At 41.4% G+C, this 18,949-nt stretch overlaps 2 protein-coding genes across 2 annotated transcripts in view; both read left to right on the top strand.

The window, feature by feature from the left end:
- Positions 1–8,672, top strand: part of LOC142670928 (gastrula zinc finger protein XlCGF66.1-like) — a 25,716-nt gene extending 17,044 nt beyond the window's left edge. The window contains exon 5 of the mRNA XM_075847134.1: positions 8,503–8,672. Coding sequence (XP_075703249.1) covers positions 8,503–8,672 — 170 coding nt within the window. The remainder of the gene's footprint in view (positions 1–8,502) is intronic.
- On the top strand, positions 107–15,703 carry LOC142670927 (uncharacterized). The gene is made up of 3 exons (XM_075847133.1): positions 107–172; positions 338–452; positions 14,161–15,703. Exon 3 carries the CDS (start codon positions 14,193–14,195, stop codon positions 15,546–15,548), a length of 1,356 nt encoding a protein of 451 aa, XP_075703248.1. The 5' UTR covers positions 107–172; positions 338–452; positions 14,161–14,192; the 3' UTR covers positions 15,549–15,703.
- Positions 15,704–18,949: the final 3,246 nt, after the last annotated feature.

Below are 18,949 nucleotides of genomic sequence, written 5' to 3' on the forward strand. Positions count from 1 at the left end.
GTGTAGAGAGAAGTGTCTGATATATAGACAGACGTACAATAGTCATGTATTCAGTCACTGTTTGTTTCCTACAGATGGATCCAGTAGGAGAAATCTAACAGAGAGATGTTCCAGTCCTCTGTATTCCCAGGACTGTCCAGAGGAAAATCACAATGTCCCAGAGAATCATCAGGTAGATGAAGCTGAGCCGTATACCAGATCTATATAGGGGGTGTGGAGCTTTTTGGTCCTGCGGTCATTGAAGGGGTCATAGATTTTGGTAGTTTCTTATGTTGATCTGTTATATTCTTCGCACTCTCTGCTGTATTGTACTGAATTTTTACATATGTGAAATCAGGGGGAAGATCTGACTAATAATAAAGTGGAGGATGAAACAAAAGAAGAGCGGGTGAGGGGTGATCAACCGTGTAAGAGTGAAGTGCAGGAGGAAATTCCAGGAGGTGTTACCACAGGTAAGTAATAATGATATTAGAAAGTGAATTGGGAGGTTTGGTAAGGTGGGGTTCCTCCTTAGTTCTACATTACAGTAACACGTCAGACAATGTGTTATACATAGTGCAGGACCCGAGGGATCTGCGACTGCACATAGAAGTTCTGTACGAGGTATTCTATGAATCCGATCATAGTTACATAGTTTGTATGATTGAAAAAAGACACATGTCCATCAAGTTCAATCAAGGGATGTGAAAGGGGAAGTAAAAAATTTCCACACATAGGAGCTAATATTTTTTTGTTCTAGGAAATTATCTAAGCCTTTTTTAAAGCCATCTACTGTCCCTGCTGTGATCAGCTCCTGCGGTAGACTATTCCATACATTCACAGTTCTCACAGTAAAGAAGGCTTGTCGCCTCTGCAGGTTGAACCTTTTTTTCTCCAGACGGAGGGAGTGCCCCCTTGTTTTTTGAAGGGGTTTTACATGGAACAGGATTTCACCATATTTTTTGTATGTGCCATTCATATATTTATATAAGTTAATCATGTCCCCCTTAGTCGTCTTTTTTCAAGGCTAAATAGGTTTAGTTCTTTTAATCTTTCCTCATAACTTAGATTCTCCATGCCCCTTATTAGCTTCGTTGCTCTTCTTTGTATTTTTTCCAACTCCAGGGCATCCTTTCTATGAACTGGAGCCCAGAACTGAACTGCATATTCTAGATGAGGCCTCACTAATGCTTTGTAAAGTGGTAATATTACATCCCTGTCTCGTGAGTCCATGCCTCTTTTAATACACCACAATATCCTGCTGGCCTTTGAAGCAGCTGATTGACACTGCATGCTGTTATTTAGTTTATGATTTACAAGTACACCCAGATCCTTCTCAACAAGTGACTCCCCCAGTGTAGCTCCCCCTAGGACATATGATGCATGCAGGTTGTTCGTACCCAGGTGCATAACTTTACATTTATCTACATTAAACTTCATCTGCCAAGTGGACGCCCAAACACTCAGTTTGTTTAAATCCACTTACAATTCACGAACATCTTCCATAGTCTGAACTATATTACATAGCTTGGTGTCCTCTGCAAAAATAGAAATAGTGCTATTAATCCCATCCTCTATATCATTAATAAATAAGTTGAATAATAGTGGTCCCAGCACTGAACCCTGGGGTACACCACTTATAACCGGTGACCATTCAGAGTAGGAATCATTTACCACAAATCTCTGGATACGGTCCTTGAGCCAATTCTCACTCCAATTACAAACGATACTTTCTAAACCTATAGTCCTTAATTTACCCATTAGACGTCTATGGGGGACAGTGTCAAATGCCTTTGCAACGTCCAAAAACACTATATCCACAGTGGCCCCTCTGTCTAGGCTTCTGCTCACCTCTTCATAAAAACATATCGGGTTGGTTTGACAGCTTCTGTACTTAGTAAAACCGTGCTGGATGTCACTTATAATACTATTTATTGTCACATAATTCTGTATATAGTCCTGCAATAGCCCCTCAAACATTTTCCCCACAATTGATGTTAAGCTTACTGGTCTATAATTACCCGGCGAAGACCTAGAGCTCTTTTTGAAAATAAGCACCACATTTGCAATGCGCCAGTCCCTTGGCACTATACCAGTCTCTTGAGAATCTCTAAATATTATGAAGAGGGGGACAGAAATAACTGAACTAAGCTCCTTAAGAACTCTAGGGTGTAACCCATCTGGTCCCGGGGCCTTGTGTATGTTTATTTTATTTTATTTAGCTTGCACCATATCTCCATTCATCCAATTCAGTATATCAACTGATATATTAACAGCACTGGCAGCGGCTACATCAGCTGCTCTTCTGTTGTACACTACCGTTCAAAAGTTTGGGGTCACCCAGACAATTTTGTGTTTTCCAAGAAAACTCACACTTATATTTATCAAATGAGTTGCAAAATGACTAGAAAATATAGTCAAGACAACAAGGTTAGAAATAATGATTTTTATTTGAAATAATAATTTTCTCCTTAACTTTGCTTTCGTCAAAGAATGCTCCATTTTCAGCAATTACAGCATTGCAGACCTTTGGCATTCTAGCTGTTAATTTGCTGAGGTACTCGGGAGAAATTTCACCCCATCCTTCCAGAAGGCCCTCCCACAAGTTGGATTGGCTTGATGGGAACTTCTTTCGTACCATACGGTCAAGCTGCTCCCACAACAGCTCTATGGGGTTGATATCTGGTGACTACGCTGGCTACTCCATTACAGATAGAATACCAGCTGCCTGCTTCTTCCCTAAATAGTTTTTGCATAATTTGGAGGTGTGCTTTGGGTCATTGTCCTGTTGTAGGGTGAAATAGGCTCCAATCAAGCGCTGTCCACAGGGTATGGCATTGCAAAATGGAGTGATAGCCTTCCTTATTCAAAATCGCTTTTACCTTGTACAAATCTCCCACTTTACCAGCACCAAAGCAACCCCAGACCATCACATTACCTCCACCATGCTTGACAGGTGGTGTCAGGCACTCTTCCAGCATCTTTTCAGTTGTTCTGCGTCTCACAAATGTTCTTCTGTGTGATCCAAACACCTCAAACTTCGATTCGTCTGTCCATAACACTTTTTTCCAATCTTCCTCTGTCCAATGTCTGTGTGCTTTTGCCCATATTAATCTTTTCCTTTTATTAGCCAGTCTCAGATATGGCTTTTTCTTTGCCACTCTGCCCTGAAGGCCAGCATCCCGGAGTCGCCTCTTCACTGTAGACGTTGACACTGGCGTTTTGCGGGTACTATTTAATGAAGCTGCCAGTTGAGGACCTGTGAGGCGTCTATTTCTCAAACTAGAGACTCTAATGTACTTGTCTTGTTGCTCAGTTGTGCAGCGAGGCCTCACACTTCTCTTTCTACTCTGGTTAGAGCCTGTGTGTGCTGTCCTCTGAAGGGAGTAGTACACACCGTTGTAGGAAATCTTCAGTTTCTTGGCAATTTCTCGCATGGAATAGCCTTCATTTCTAAGAACAAGAATAGACTGTCGAGTTTCACATGAAAGCTCTCTTTTTCTAGCCATTTTGAGAGTTTAATCGAACCCACAAATATAATGCTCCAGATTCTCAACTAGCTCAAAGGAAGGTCAGTTTTATAGCTCCTCTAAACAGCAAAACTGTTTACAGCGGTGATAACCTAATTGCACAAGGGTTTTCAAATGTTTTCTAATCATCCATTAGCCTTCTAACACAGTTAGCAAACACAATGTACCATTAGAACACTGGAGTGATGGTTGCTGGAAATGGGCCTCTATACACCTATGTAGATATTGCATTAAAAACCAGACGTTTGCAGCTAGAATAGTTATTTAGCACATTAACAATGTATAGAGTGTATTTCTGATTCATTTAATGTTATCTTCATTGAAAAAAACTGTGCTTTTCTTTCAAATATAAGGAAATTTCTAAATGACTCTAAACTTTTGTACGGTAGTGTATATACAGAGTGGAAGAACCCATTTAGTAACTCTGAATACTCTTGATCCCCTGTGGCCAACTCCCCATTACCACTATCTAGGGGTCCTACATGTTCAGACCTTGGCTTTTTTGCATTTATATACTTAAAGAATTTTTGGGAATTTGTTTTACCATCCTTGGCCACCTGCCTTTCATTTTGTATTTTTGCTGATTTTATTACCTTTTTACAGATTTTATTAAGCTCTTTATATTTTACAAAGGCTACAGCTGTACCCTCAGATTTGTATTTTTCAAATGCCCTTTTTTTGTCACGTATTGCCCTTTTTACAGAAGGTGTAAGCCATGTGGGGTTTCATTTTAGTCATTTATACGAAATAAATTTTGCAGTGTAATTACCCAAAGTAGATTTTAAAATCTCCCATTTATCATTTGTACCATTATTTGACATTAGTTCTTCCCAGTCTATACCCTGAATTGCAGCTCTCATCCTGGGGAAATTGGCCTTCTTAAAATTAAGTGTTTTTGCCCTCCCAGCCTGTGTTTGTTTTTTACAGTATATGCAAAATGTAACTATATTATGATCATGGTTACCGAGGTTTTCACGAACATTGACGTTCCCAACAAGCTCTGCATTATTAGAAATCTCCAGATCCAACAGAGCTTCACCTCTAGTCGGGTCTTCCACAAACTGGACCATAAAATTTTCCTGCAACAGGTTGAGGAAATATCTCCTCTTTGCAGTTGAAGCTGAACCATGACACCAATTAATATCTCGGTAATTAAAATCTCCCATTATCACTACAGTACCCGCCTGTGCAGCCTGCTCCATCTGATTATATAGCTGAACTTCCATCTCCTCAGTTATATTGGGGGGTCTATAGATTACACCAAAAGTAATTTTTTCAGTGTTTACTTTCCTTTGTAAGTCCACCCTCAAGTTTCAACCTCCTCACAATCTTCACCCTCTGTCTCATTCACACTCGCCTTCATATCGCTTCTCACATACAGACATACGCCACCACCTTTCCTATTCGCCCTGTCTTTCCGAAAAAGTGTAAAACCCTGTAGATTTACAGCCCAGTCATGAGAAGAGTGTAGCCATGTTTCAGCAACACCAACTATATCTATATTTTCTTCCAGTACCAAGGCCTCCAGCTCCCCCATTTTGCTTGCTAGACTTCTGGCAATTGTGAACATACACTTTAACTTGCCTATCAGATTTTGGGAGGGGCACTAGGAGCCTGTAAAAATTACAATACACTATGATACATTAGTATTGCAGTGTATTGAACCAGCAATCTGAATATCTCTGGTTCAAATCCCCTAGGGGAACTAATAAAAAGTGTTCAAAATAGTTACATAAAGTTTTCAGCGATTGCTGTTCCTGGCCGTCAGTCCGGGTGTCAGCTGTAATACACAGCTGACACCATGTAACGTCCGTGGTCGCTGACCACGAACTCCTTCCATCCAGTCGACGCCCTACTCTCCAGAGAGGTCTTCACATGCGGCCGTCCTGTTTCACAGTGACCACCAGGGTGCACTCGCGAGCTCAGTTCAGACTTAAGGAGCCAAAGTGCACACAGGTGGCAGATTGAGCTGATTGCTCCCAGAGCACCCTGGGCATTAAGAAGGGCTGTACCCCTCCCTGCAATGCCTGAGCATTGTTGTCGTACCCTAGTCTGTCTAAGCAAATGTTCTCCTAGTGTTTCCCAGTTCCATTTTTATTACAGATAAAGTATTAACTATAATAATTATAATGTATACAAGTTTGTTTATTTGTTTAGTCCACATGGCTTACCTGTCACTTGCCCTGTCCAACTATCATGTATATTTGCCAGGACACTGTGACAATATGACACTTACACAAAGATGACTCCTGCAATTGTGACACACACACACACACACACACACTAGAATTTAGGAGCTATTAGAAAATACAAGGGCCCCATGACAACTCTGCACACAAGTCAAGGGGGGACATGTTGTATTCAGGATATTTCCGTAGTACAACCTAAGGCCTCAATAGCAAGCCATCAGATCCCCACTATAATCTGCTTTACACTAAATAGTTTTTTGGAACATGTCTTCTTTAAAGAGGATCTGCCACCAGTTCATTAATTCCCTAACTAATCTAAAAGGTGCTTTTCTGCTGATACCTACATTGTGATTTGTTTAAAAAAAAACGTTTATTATTTGCAAAGTTATGAGCATTTTTCTAAATATATTATTTTGGCTCCAATAGCCAAATAGGATGTGACGCTTTCTTTTCAGTCTGGGCGGTGTAATGTTTTCTGTATGACGCTGTCCAATCAGAATACAGCTTCACCCACTTCCCTGCCCAGCAACACAGTGTGATCATATAGTATACAGCTTCTATACCCGACTGTGTGTTCAACTGGAGATATCTCCGGTTCTGTCACAGATAGAACGGTCATATGAAAGATTAGAATCTCCTCTTTCATATGGCACCAGAACCGCTGTTCTAGGTGATCAACATCCAGAGATATGGCTGTTTTGAAGTGATCCCTCTTCCTTCTAGACTGTGTCTCACACTGTGTAAAGCAGATTCATGCTGATAGAACACCGTCAGAGGCTGTGAGGAGGCTCCACCTCAGGAGAACCGCTGCTGTTACCTACCAGTTGTCTAATAAAGACTCATTTACATACTGCCCATAGACTATAAACGTCCTGGTGGTCCACACCCATCTCTGCAAGGACGTTTAAAAAAGGTCCAGAGTTTTCCTCTCTACGCCTCTTCCACTCCATCAGAGTTACATAGATCACTTATTTTATTATGCAAAATTGAAGCCCTATATGTTCTGAGAAAAACAAGACCAAATAAATATAGGTCGGCAAAGGAATAGCACAACAATTTGCTATTAAATTGTCACATAACAAACTTGAATGTGGCCTCTTCATTAGGTCCACCTTATTAGTACTGGATAGGACCCTCTTTCCCCTTAGAACAGCCTGAATTTTTATTTATTTTTTTTAAAGGTAATTTTATTAAGACCTCAAAACAAACAGCGGTACAGGTACAAAGGCAGTTGAGCCTGCATAATACATAGAGGAGACAATACAATAGTACCTATGTATAAGGTCCGTTATCAATTGAAACATACAAATATAGTTTTGACACATCAATATGCATAGATATTAGAAAACAAAAACAAAAGAGAATATACAAAAGAATTTGGTGAGTACCCCTGAATGGAGAAGTGCAGTGGAGGAGTGGGGGACACACAGAGACGGCAGCAGAGTCCACATTCAGATATCCTTGACAATATCATGTTAAGAGCTAGTATGAGGCTTGCTAACGTAAGAACCTTAGGATGTTTCCAGTGCAGGAGTAGGTTGTTTTTTTTAACATAGAATAATAGTAGTGTCATGAGAGATCTAACAGCTCAAGAATACGAGGGAGCTCAAGAAATTCAAGTACTTCAGCCCAGAAATTATTAATAATTGGACATTCCCAGAACATATGCAGGAAGGAGCCCTCAGCTCCACAGCAACGCGGGCAAACATGAGTAGGTATATGTCCTATTCTAAATAATTTGGAAGGAGTGTAATAAATTTGGTGGACAAATTTTACTTGAATAAGTCGGTCTCTTGTAGATATTAAAGGACCTGTCAGAGCAGATGGTATTTCTTTATGATCACCCACAGATACAGAGGGAAGAGTCAGAGACCATCGGTCCAAGGCTTTGTCAAGTTTATTGGAAGATACATTAAGCAACTGCCGATTAAAATGTGGGCAATGGTTTAACCAACGTCTCCTGTGTCACCCAATCCTCCACCGTGGATGTACATAGTCAGACATTATATCCTGCAAATTGCGACCAAAGAGTGTGTCTAAGCTTAAAATAGCGTAACCTGAGATGAGTCGGAATCTGGTCTTTGGATCTAAGCTGAGTGAAAGTGGCAATCTTGTCCTCCACCACCCCATCCTCCAAGGTCAATAACTGAAGGGCTGCCCACTCACTAGGGTCAGGGAGTCTTCTTAGCTGTGGTAAAAGCGGGTTATACCATAGTGGAGTCCTAGACGATCAGGACTCCCCCTCTGACATATAGCAGTATTGATCTCTGCCAAGAGTAGTCTGCATTAGGACTGTAAGAGTGTATCCCGGAGGGGGGGCCTGCCTATAATTAGATTTCACTAGGGCTTTATAGGAATCAAGAAGTGAAGCCTCCAGCTCAGTACAGGGGTTAAAATGCCTATGAGTAAAACACCACCAAACGTACACCAATTGGCTGGCAAGGAAGTAAAGATATAAATTCAGGAGAGCCAACCACCCCCTGCTCAGTGCGGCATTGTAGTGTGCTCAGAGCAATTATAGGAGTGCCCCCTGCCCAAATAAAAGATCGAAGATCTTTATCGATATTAGTATACAGTGATAGTGGTAGCTACACTGGAGAGTTATGAAAAATATACAAAAACCTGGGCAGGGACTTCATTTTAAAAAGATTAATTCTACCCGTAGCTGTGAGAGGGAGGTGTTTCCATCTATCAAGGTCTAACTTCAGAGACTGTACCAAAGGAGTGATATTATCTGGTATAAAGCTACATATATTGAGCCTAATTACTACACCTAAATAAGTAATTTTGTCTGCACACTGTAGTGGGGAAGGAAGTGCAACCCCCCCCAGCTGCATCATCTATCGCAATCACCAAGGACTTTGACCAATTCACACGAAGTCCAGAGAAGGATGCAAATAAATCAAACAAGGATAACATTGCCCGCAGAGATGGACCCAGATCATTAAGAAATAGAAGCATATCGTCAGCATAGAGAGAGACATGCTCCTCCCTCCCACCCATCACAAATCCCTTTATGTCAGGAGAGGCCCTTATAGCTAACGCAAGAGGCTCAATGGCTACTGCAAAGAGGGAAGGTGAGAGATGGCAACCCTGTCTAGTCCCTCAGGCTAGTGTGAATGAGGGGGGAGATGTGACATTTGGTCTTCTGGCTATAGGTTGATGGTATAATAGCTGAATCTATTGGTAAGTTTGGGTTTGGACCCAGATTCATCCAAGTACAGACCACAGATAAGACCATTCTACCGAGTCAAACACCTTTTTCAAGATCTAGAGGCGCAACAATTCCGGACCCTCCCAAGCCCACAGCAGAGGACATGTTGGTAAAGAGCCTTCAAAGGTTAACATCAGTGGCCTTCCTGGGCATAAAACCAGACTGGTCCGGATGGATAATATGAGGAATGATATTTTTTGCAGACGCATCGCTAAAATTTTGGCCAATATTTTAATGTCTCAATTAAGGAGCGAGATAGGCTGATAGGAGCCACACTCTTTCGGATCTTTAGGGGGCTTGGGTAACAGTACTACAAGAGCCTCTCTCATAGAGGGAGGGAGGGTATCGCCCCCATCAAAAGATTGGAAAAGTTTAAGCAAATGAGGGGCAATTAAATCAACGTGTAGTTTATACCATTCAGGCCATCCAGTCCCAGGGTTTTCCAGTTCGGAAAGGAGCCAATAGCCTCCGTAATTTCCTCTATCGTCAAATCGGCTTCGAGTATACCAACGTCCTCTCTATACAGGGTAGGGAACCCAATATTCTCAAAGTATGCCTCTAGATCAGAAGGGGTAGTGGAAAACTATAAGTCACAATAAAATTTAGCAAAGACTAAATTAATGGCCATGGGAGTCCCTAACATACATACCAGTACAGGAGGTTATTTCCAAAATAGGGTTTGGGGTAGTGTCCGCTCTAGCCAGGTAGGCCAGCAAAAGACCATTCTCGTCTTCATGCTTAAAAACCTTCTGCCAAGAATATAAAGTTTTTTTCTTAGTAAGTTCAGTTAACATAAGACTATTCTCGTTGTTTCTCGGAGAAGGCAGCAAAGGCTGAAGACTCCCCAGTCCTAAGATAATCTTCCTCTGCCACTGCCAACTCCGCTTCCAAAACTGTAGCTGCTGAGATAGCTCCTTCCTTTACAAGGATATTGTCCGTATAACTACCACTCTAATATATGCCTTGAAGGCATCCCATACCAGATTGCTATCTGCCGAACCCAGATTACTACTCCAGAACCCTACAATTTATTTTTCCAATGTAGTCATAATCTCAGCACAGGAGAGCCAAAGGGGACTCAGTCTCCAGATCTCACGTTTTGACATTTCGGGGAACCCCAGAGTAACCATGAGGGGAGAGTGATCCGAGATTCCTCAAGGGAGGCATTGCGCATCCAATTCATATGCCAACGAGGCAGCATTACCAAATGCCAAGTCAATTCGGGAGAATGATCTATAGGCTGGTGAGTGGCATGAATAAGCTACAGAGTTAGGATAACTAGCTTGCCAAATTTCCCGTAGATGATACATGGCAGCCTAATCCGTTAAAAGGGAACCCGGGACTCCCTCCCAGTTTATCTGGGCCAGAACACAGCAAGAGGTTAAAATCGCACAGGAGCAGAAGAGGTACAGGTCCAAGTTCCGAAACCAGCGTCATATCAGTGAGTAGTTGGATAGGGGCCGGAGGAGGATTATAGATATTCATTATAATAAAGGATGTAAAATAGATTTGGCAGAATAACACAATGAACTTCCCCTTGGATCTTTCCTTACATTCATGACCACATTATAGAGATTTGCTAACCAGCAAAGAGACCCTACAGGAGTAACTGGCGTGTTAACCGTTCCTGACCCAAGGCCGTGTAAGAGCTTGCAGCTTGGAACCAAGTAAAGTAAATGGGTCTCTTGTAAAAGAACGACCTGTGGATTGTACGTAGAGAGGAAATTAAACACTAGAGCAAGTTTGAATTTGTAATTTAATCCTCTCACGTTCCAGGAGATAATTTTAAGATGGCGTAACTTTTCCACGATTAATAATAAGGGCAATATAAATCTGGAAAGCTGCAGCATACTGGGGTTGAATATTGAATTTGTGTCCCCTATGGAAATCAGCAGCAGCACTCTCATAGATCAAATCAAAAGTCCACATATTCAGAGAAATTACATAAATACAAGCAGACAAGTATGAAAGGCAAGAACATTTAAATTCAACCCACCCTACCCATGCCCCCGAACTTGAGACAGGTTTCATTCCCAATTGCAGTAAGTAGCAGAAAACAGAAACTAAACTACAAGGTATGTTGAAATGATTAGCAAAAGGGTCTTTTAAACATAGGGGCAACCCCCTTCCCCTAGAAAACAGCAAGTATTTTCACATAAAATCAATAGACCTGAGAGAACTACAGCTTGGAAGACAGAAGTATTATGGCAATATATCCAAGTCCTGGTCGATGACCTGACATCCATCATCACTGATGATATCATCGAGGAAACTCCAAATCTTCACCCGAAGAGTAAAGTGAAGAACATGTTCCATGGTATAAAACAGTCTCCCTTTATTATAGTTCCTTACAGCATAGGAAAATATGGAGCGATAGGAGCCCAATAGTTAGAGTACCTAACGTAGATCGATAATTTGGCGCATCTCTCAGCACCCATCAGACTTGAAATCTTTGAGGAGAATCGAGAGCTCAGTCAAGGAGAAAAATTAAGAACATGTTCCACGTTGCAGAACAGTTTCCCCCTGTGGTATGTCTCCGTCACATGAGATACAAAATTACAGGAGTGTAGAAACCAGAGTCCATTAAAGTCCATTACTTTCTAACCAGGCAAATACGTCTTCCGGCTTGTCGAGGAATATGGCGGAGCCATTGTGCACCAATCTGAGTTTTGCGTAGGTATAGCATAGAATAGACTATTTGTTTCTCCCTCAAATATTGCTTGGCCTCCGTAAACTTCTGCCTCTGTTTTTGTACCTTCAACGAATAGTCAGGAAAGACTCAAATCTTAGTTGGGATGTTTCAAAGGCCCTTTGTAAAGGATCTGCCAGACACAGCTTCTGTGTCGACGCCTGTGGTTAATAAGTCTGCACCTGCTCCTAAGTCTGATAGAGTGACTCGATCTGCTACCACTCAGGCTTGTAGGCTCAGGAGTGGGAGAACCTATCACAGCCTGGCCAGACGGTTCTAGCTCCCACTCTCGGTCTATTTATACCTTCATTTCCTGCTTGTCTCTGCCTGTGATTCTTTCCTGTTTCCGGGCTCTGCTGCTCCTGCTATCATTATTGACCTTGCTTCATTTTGACCCTGGCTTTACTGACTACACTCCTGCTCTGCGTTTGGTACCTCATACACTCCTGGTTTGACTCGGCTCTTTCACTACTCTTGTTGCTCACAGTCTTGCCGTGGACAACTGCCCCATTTCCCTTAGCTTCTGTGTACCCTTGTCTGTTGTGCACATATTGAGCGTAGGGATCGTCTCCCAGTTGTACGACGTCGCCTAGGACGGGCCGTGCAAGTAGGCAGGGACTGAGTGGCGGGTAGATTAGGGCTCACCTGTCTTCTCCCTACCCCGTCATTACACCCTTGTTTCCTTACAAGTTCCAGCAATTTATCTCTGTCTTTGAATTTCAGAAACATAGCAATAAAAGTACACGGTGGTGCCTTTTGGTGAAGGAGCTCTAGTCTTGATCCGATGCGCACATTCCACACAGAACATAGGAGAAAAAGCAGTATCCCCAAATGTTGGTTTGAGCCAATGTTCCAAAAACACAGCAGGTTTTTCCATGCCTTCAGGCAGGTCAATGAAGTGGATGTTACCTCTAAGCAAGTGGTTATCCATATCATTAATTTTAGCCCGCCATGCAGACTGTTGCGTTTCTAGAATTTTGATTTATGTCCTCGGCGGAGTCACTACATCCACCAAGTCAGAAATACGCTTCTCAGACTCTGTAGCTCTTTCACGCAGTGCATGCACATCAGCTCTGTGAAGACCAAAGTCTGTTTGAAGGGCATAAATTTTCTCAGTTAAAGCCGTATGAGATTCCGTGATAGCCTTCAGCACGTCTAACTTGGACGGCTCAGGAGGGGAGTAGACAGTAGTGGAAGGAGAGGCGGAAGCTTCAGAAGACCACGGAGTGCGGGGCTCAGATGCAGGACCAGTGGACTTGTCCAACTTAACCATAATTTTGGATTGCTTGGAGGAAGCCATTATGTGAGTACCCTTAGCAGCAGGATGGTGTAAGAACAGAGAATCGCCTCTGATCAGTGCACAGTCACATATATATTAGAGAATTATATGCAAGGGGGAAGATCCTCCACGTGTCCCATCATATCCAGGTTACATCTGTGCGGTGTAGGCAGGGATAGCAGGGAGGTCGTGTCATACCCACAGTGTCGGTGGCAGCAAGCTGCTAAAGTCACTCACCACTCCTGTGCCTACGTAGTACTAGGGTATCAGGGCAGCACTGAGGCCTTGATGCAGGGCCCTGGCTGTGTAACCGCGGTCCTCCTCTGTTCTGGGCTGTTCTGGTCCGACCGGAAGTGGCCGGCTTCCGTCAGAAATTTAGGCCGGTTATCCGCTCCCACTACTAGGCCCGAAAATAAAATTTGTCCGATTTGGGCAAGAAAGGTCCCAAACTGTGCCCCTCGACAACGGGAGTGCAACAGGACAGCGGCCAGGAGGATGATGGGCTCCGGGAGAGAGGATGGAGGTGGATAAAGTGTGCCACCAGCGGAGCTCGGGAAGCACGTCCTCTCCCACCGGAGTTCCGGGTGCATTCACAGCCTGAATTCTTAGTGGAATGATACAACAATGTACTGGAAACCTTTATTACAGATTCTGATTGATTACTTTACTTCGTCTATTCCATTACATCCCACAGATGTTCTATAAAATTGAGATCCGGTTACTGTTCAGCCATTAGGAAATACAGGCATCATTGTCATTTCCATGAATTCAGCCTGAGATGTGTGCTTTGTGTCATGACACATTATCTTGTTAAATGTAAACTGTGGCCAAGATTAGATAGTCAATAACTTTTGAGTTGAGTTAAGATGTTGTATGTCTAATGAGTATTGAAGGGCCAAATGTGTTGGCAGAGGACAGGCTTCATTGTCAGAAGATTCTGCTTTTGCCCCAAAAATTTTTTTATCAAGTTTAGCTTTATGTATTAAAAGTGGAGGACTGGGTGTAAACCAGAACAATGAACGCTGGTCATGAATATATTTTAAACTGTTTATACAAAGCCTTTTAAGACTGGAATAACACACACAATTTTTGAGGCAGGTTTTTGAGCTAAATCTTGGAGTGGATTTAAAAGTCATGGCTTAAACGTCTTCCTGCTTGATCCACTTCTGGATTTGGCTCAAAACACTGCATGTGTGTTTCCAGATTAATATGAATGTTCTACATCTTTCAAGTTTTGTGTTTTGAAACAAAATCAGAAAATACATTTTTAATCCTAACAGAAAATCCCACTAAGAAGTCTGAGGGAAACTTCATGGTATCGCTAAATTTTAAAGTAGAAGATGAAGATCTCATGCAGCAGTCTTCAGGAGAAAACCTCATTACCCTTAATGTACAACCAGGACATCACAGTAGAGAGCTATCTTATAATTCCACTAATAATGAGGAACCTACTCCTGACAAATCACAGATAGTTACCACAAGTACAGCTCAGAAAGGGGATGAAAGGTTTCAATGTGGTAAACGGCTCAAAATAATCTCAGGTCTTTTTACAAGCAGAAGAATTCACACAGGGGTGAAGCCGTATTCATGTTCAGAATGTAGGAAATGTTTTACACAAAAATCACATCTTGTTAGACATGAGAGAAGTCACACAGGAGAGAAGCCGTATTCATGTTCAGAATGTGGGAAACGTTTTCCAAATAAATCAAATCTTGTTATACATGAGAAAATTCATACAGGGGAGAAGCCGTATTCATGTCCAGAATGCGGGAAATGCTTTTTCTACAAATCATATCTTGTTAGACATGAGAGAATTCACACAGGAAAGAAGCCGTATTCATGTTCAGAATGTGGGAAATGTTTTACAGAGAAATCAAGTATTGCTAATCATAAGAGAATTCACACAGGAGAGAAACTGTATTCATGTTCAGAATGTGGGAAATGTTTTACACAAAAATCATATCTTGTTATACATGCGAGAAGTCACACAGGAGAGAAGCCGTATTCATGTTCAGAATGTGGGAAATGTTTTGCAGAGAAATCATATCTTGTTAGACACGAGAGAAGTCATACAGGAGAGCAGCCGTATTCATGTTCAGAATGTGGGAAATGTTTTACACATAAATCATATCTTGTTAGACACGAGAGAAGTCACACAGGAGAGAAGCCATATTCATGTTCAGAATGTGGGAAATGTTTTACAGAGAAATCATATCTTGTTATACATGAGAGAAGTCACACAGGAGAGAAGCCGTTTTCATGTTCAGAATGTGGGAAATGTTTTACACAAAAATCGTATCTTGTTATACATGAGAGAAGTCACACAGGAGAGAAGCCATATTCATGTTTAGAATGTGGGAAATGTTTTACAAATAAATCAAATCTTGCTATACATGAGAGAAGTCACACAGGAGAGAAGCCGTATTCATGTTCAGAATGTGGGAAATGTTTCACACAAAAATCAGATCTTGTTATACATCAGAGAAGTCACACAGGAGAGAACCTGTATTCATGTTCAGAATGTGGGAAATGTTTTACCTATAAATCACGTCTTGTTACTCATAAGAGAATCCACACAGGAGAGAAGCCGTATTCATGTTCAGAATGTGGGAAATGTTATACTACTAAAGGCAAACTTAGTGCTCATCAGAGAAGTCACACAGAGTAGAAGCTATTTTGATGTTCTGTATGTTACATAGTTAGTATGGTTGAAAAAAGACACATGTCTATCAAGTTCAACCAAGGGAAGGGGAAAATGTCTACACATAGGAGCTGATATTTTTTTGTTCTAGGAAATGATCTAAGCCTTTTTTTAAAGCCAGCTACTGTGACAAGCTCCTGCAGATTCATAGATTCACAGTTCTCACACTAAAGAAGGCTTGTCGCCTTTGCAGATTTAACCTTTTTTTTCTCCCGACGGTCTGACTGGTCCCCCTTGTTTTTTTGAGGGGGTTTTACATGGAACATGATTTCACCATATTTTTTGTTTGTGCCATTAATACATTTATATAAGTTAATCATGTCCCCCCCCCCCTTAGTTGTGTTTTTTCAAAGCTAAATAGGTTTCATTCTTTTAATCTTTCCACATAACTTAGATTCTCAATGCCCCTTATTAGCTTAGTTGCCCTTCTTAGTATTTTTTTCCAACTCCAGAGCATCCTTTCTATGAACTGGAGCCCAGAACTGAACTTCATATTCTAGATGAGGCCGCACTAATGCTTTGTAAAGTAATATCACATCCATGTCCCGCGAGTCCATGCCTCTTTTAATACACGACAATATCTTTCTGGCCTTAGAAGCAGCTGATTCATATTGCATGCTGTTATTTAGTTTATGATCTACAAGTACACCCAGATCCTTCTCAACAAGTGAAACCCCCAGTGTAGCTCCCCCCTAGGACATATGATGTATGCAGATTGTTGGTACCCAGCTGCATAACTTTACATTTATCTACATTCAACTTAATTTGCCAAGTGGACGCCCAAACACTCATTGTGTTCAAATCAGCTTGTAATTTACAAACCTCTTCCATAGACTGAACATTACTACATAGCTTGGTGTCATCTGCAAAAATAGAAATAGTGCAATTAATCCCATCCTCCATATCATTAATAAATAAGTTGAATAATAGTTGTCCCAGCACGGAACCCTGGGGTACACCACTTATAACCGGGACCATTCAGAGTAGGAATCATTTACCACAACTCTCTGGATACGGTCCTTGAGCCAATTCTCAATCCAATTACAAACTATACTTTCTAAACCTATAGTCCTTAATTTACCCATTAGATGTCTATGAGGGACAGTGTCAAATGCCTTTGCAAAGTCCCAAAACACTATATCCATAGCGGCCCCTCTGCCTCGGCTTTTACTTACCTCTTCATAAAAACAGAGTTTGGTTTGACAACTTCTGTCCTTAGTAAAACCGTGCTGGCTGTCACTTATAATGCTATTTATTGTCACATAATCCTGTATATAGTCCCTCAATAGCCCCTCAAACATTTTCCCCACGATGGATGTTAAGCTTACTGGCCTATAATTACCCGGGGAAGACCTAGAGCCCTTTTTGAAAATAGGCACCACATTTGCCCAACGCCAGTCCCTTGGCACTATACCAGTCACTAGAGAATCTCTAAATATTATGAAGAGGGGGACAGAAATAACTGAACTAAGCTCTTTAAGAACTCTAAGGTGTAACCCATCTGGTCCAGGGGCCTTGTGTACATTTTATTTAATTTAATTTAGCTGGAACCATATCTACATTCAGCCAATTCAGTATATCAACTGATATATTAACAACACTGGCACCATCTACATCAGCTGCTCTTTCTTTTGTTGTATATACAGAGCTAAAGAACCCATTTAGTAACTCTGCCTTCTCTAACCTATAATCCTACCATGTTGATCCAGGGGAAGGTTGATGCCAGTTCCTCATTTGGGGGGGAAATTCCTCCTTGACTCCAAATAAGGCAATCAGAATAAATCTCTGGATCAACGTCCCATCTCCAGAATCTAGTACTTGTAACTTGTAATATTATATTTTTCAAGAAAGGCATCCAGGCCCCCCTGGATACATAGTCCCTTGGATTATGAGGAATCTCAGGTCGCTCTGACCAGATGGTTGAGGGACATACCACAACTCACAACACAGAGCCTACTAATTGCTTTTGAAAATGGCATCAGATACCTTCCCTCAAGTAGATACACTGAGATGACTGCAGATCTACCATAGGGCATATATATCTCCAGTTCGGGGCTTAAAAATGACTGTATTTTCCACTGATAAGTGTTTTAGGTGCCAAGAAGATTCAGCGGATATATATAATTGTCTTTGGAGTTGTCCAAGGATTCAGTCCTTCTGGACAAAAGTACACTTCATTACCACTCATTTGGTCAACTGTGTCCCATTCAACCCTATTTGGGCCATATTCGACCACATTAATGTGGAAAATATCTCATGCACTTTGGGTAGCAGGAAGTTAGTTTTCAGGCCCGCCGCTGAAGCCATAAAAATGATCTTGCACACTTAGACACGCCCGACCTCCCCGCCATTTAAATTGTATTTTGAAAAAGTTTTATTTTCTGATAAAAATGGATTAGATGGAGGCCTTGTGAGCCATGATTGACTGAGGAACATATGGGTCTCTAATGAGACATGTCAGATGTTCATCGACAAATCAAGAGAGAGATTGTTCACTGTTGTTGTTCTGTACAACTCCCCTTATTATCTGTTATCACCCCACAGAGTAAATCTGTGGAAGTATAACCCCACAATAACACCCCTTCCCACATTCCCTTCCCCCTTATGCAGGTATATTTAGGTCTGTTTAACTTTTTCCTTCTTGTCAATAGGTAACCCGGAAAATGACCCAACTTTATACCTTATAAATTATGTAATTTATATTTTTAAAAAGGTCGAATTTGAGATGTAATTTCTTATGCAACACTTGAACTGTGTAATTCCTCTGTGTCTGAATTTGTTATAACCTGTATGTACCGGCCTTCCCCTGTTTATGAAAAATTCAATAAAAACATTGAAATATAGAAAGATCTCTGCACTGTCCAATTATATATCTGTACATTGTAATTAGATCACCCCTAAGACGTCTTATTTACTAAGCTGAATAGCCCCAAGTTTGATAACCTTTATTGGTACTGCAATCCGCCCATTCGCCTAATTACCTTGGTTTCCCTCCTTTGCACCCGGTCTAGTTCCGCCATGTCCTTCTACACAGGTGCCTAAAACTGTATGCAATATTCCACGAGTCGTATGACTTTAAATTACAAAAATAGTGTAATAGGTATATGTTTAAATTTATTGATAAATTTTACTGTCTGTCTAAACGTTTAAAAATAATTTTATGAATGCTATCTTAAAAGAAAAGGGCACTAATGCCAAAGAATCTGAGTACAGGTGTTGGCAGCACAGATCATAGGTTCTTTGTGGAGTGCCTGACATATGATTATTCACAGTTCACTAAACTCAAATGCCGATACAACACTGCACAGGAGTAGTAAACCAAACTACTGGTCTGTTTGCCAGAGCGATACACGTATAAAAGGTCTTTT

This window comes from Rhinoderma darwinii (genome assembly GCF_050947455.1).
Source record: "Rhinoderma darwinii isolate aRhiDar2 chromosome 1 unlocalized genomic scaffold, aRhiDar2.hap1 SUPER_1_unloc_22, whole genome shotgun sequence".
Classification (NCBI taxonomy): domain Eukaryota; kingdom Metazoa; phylum Chordata; class Amphibia; order Anura; family Rhinodermatidae; genus Rhinoderma; species Rhinoderma darwinii.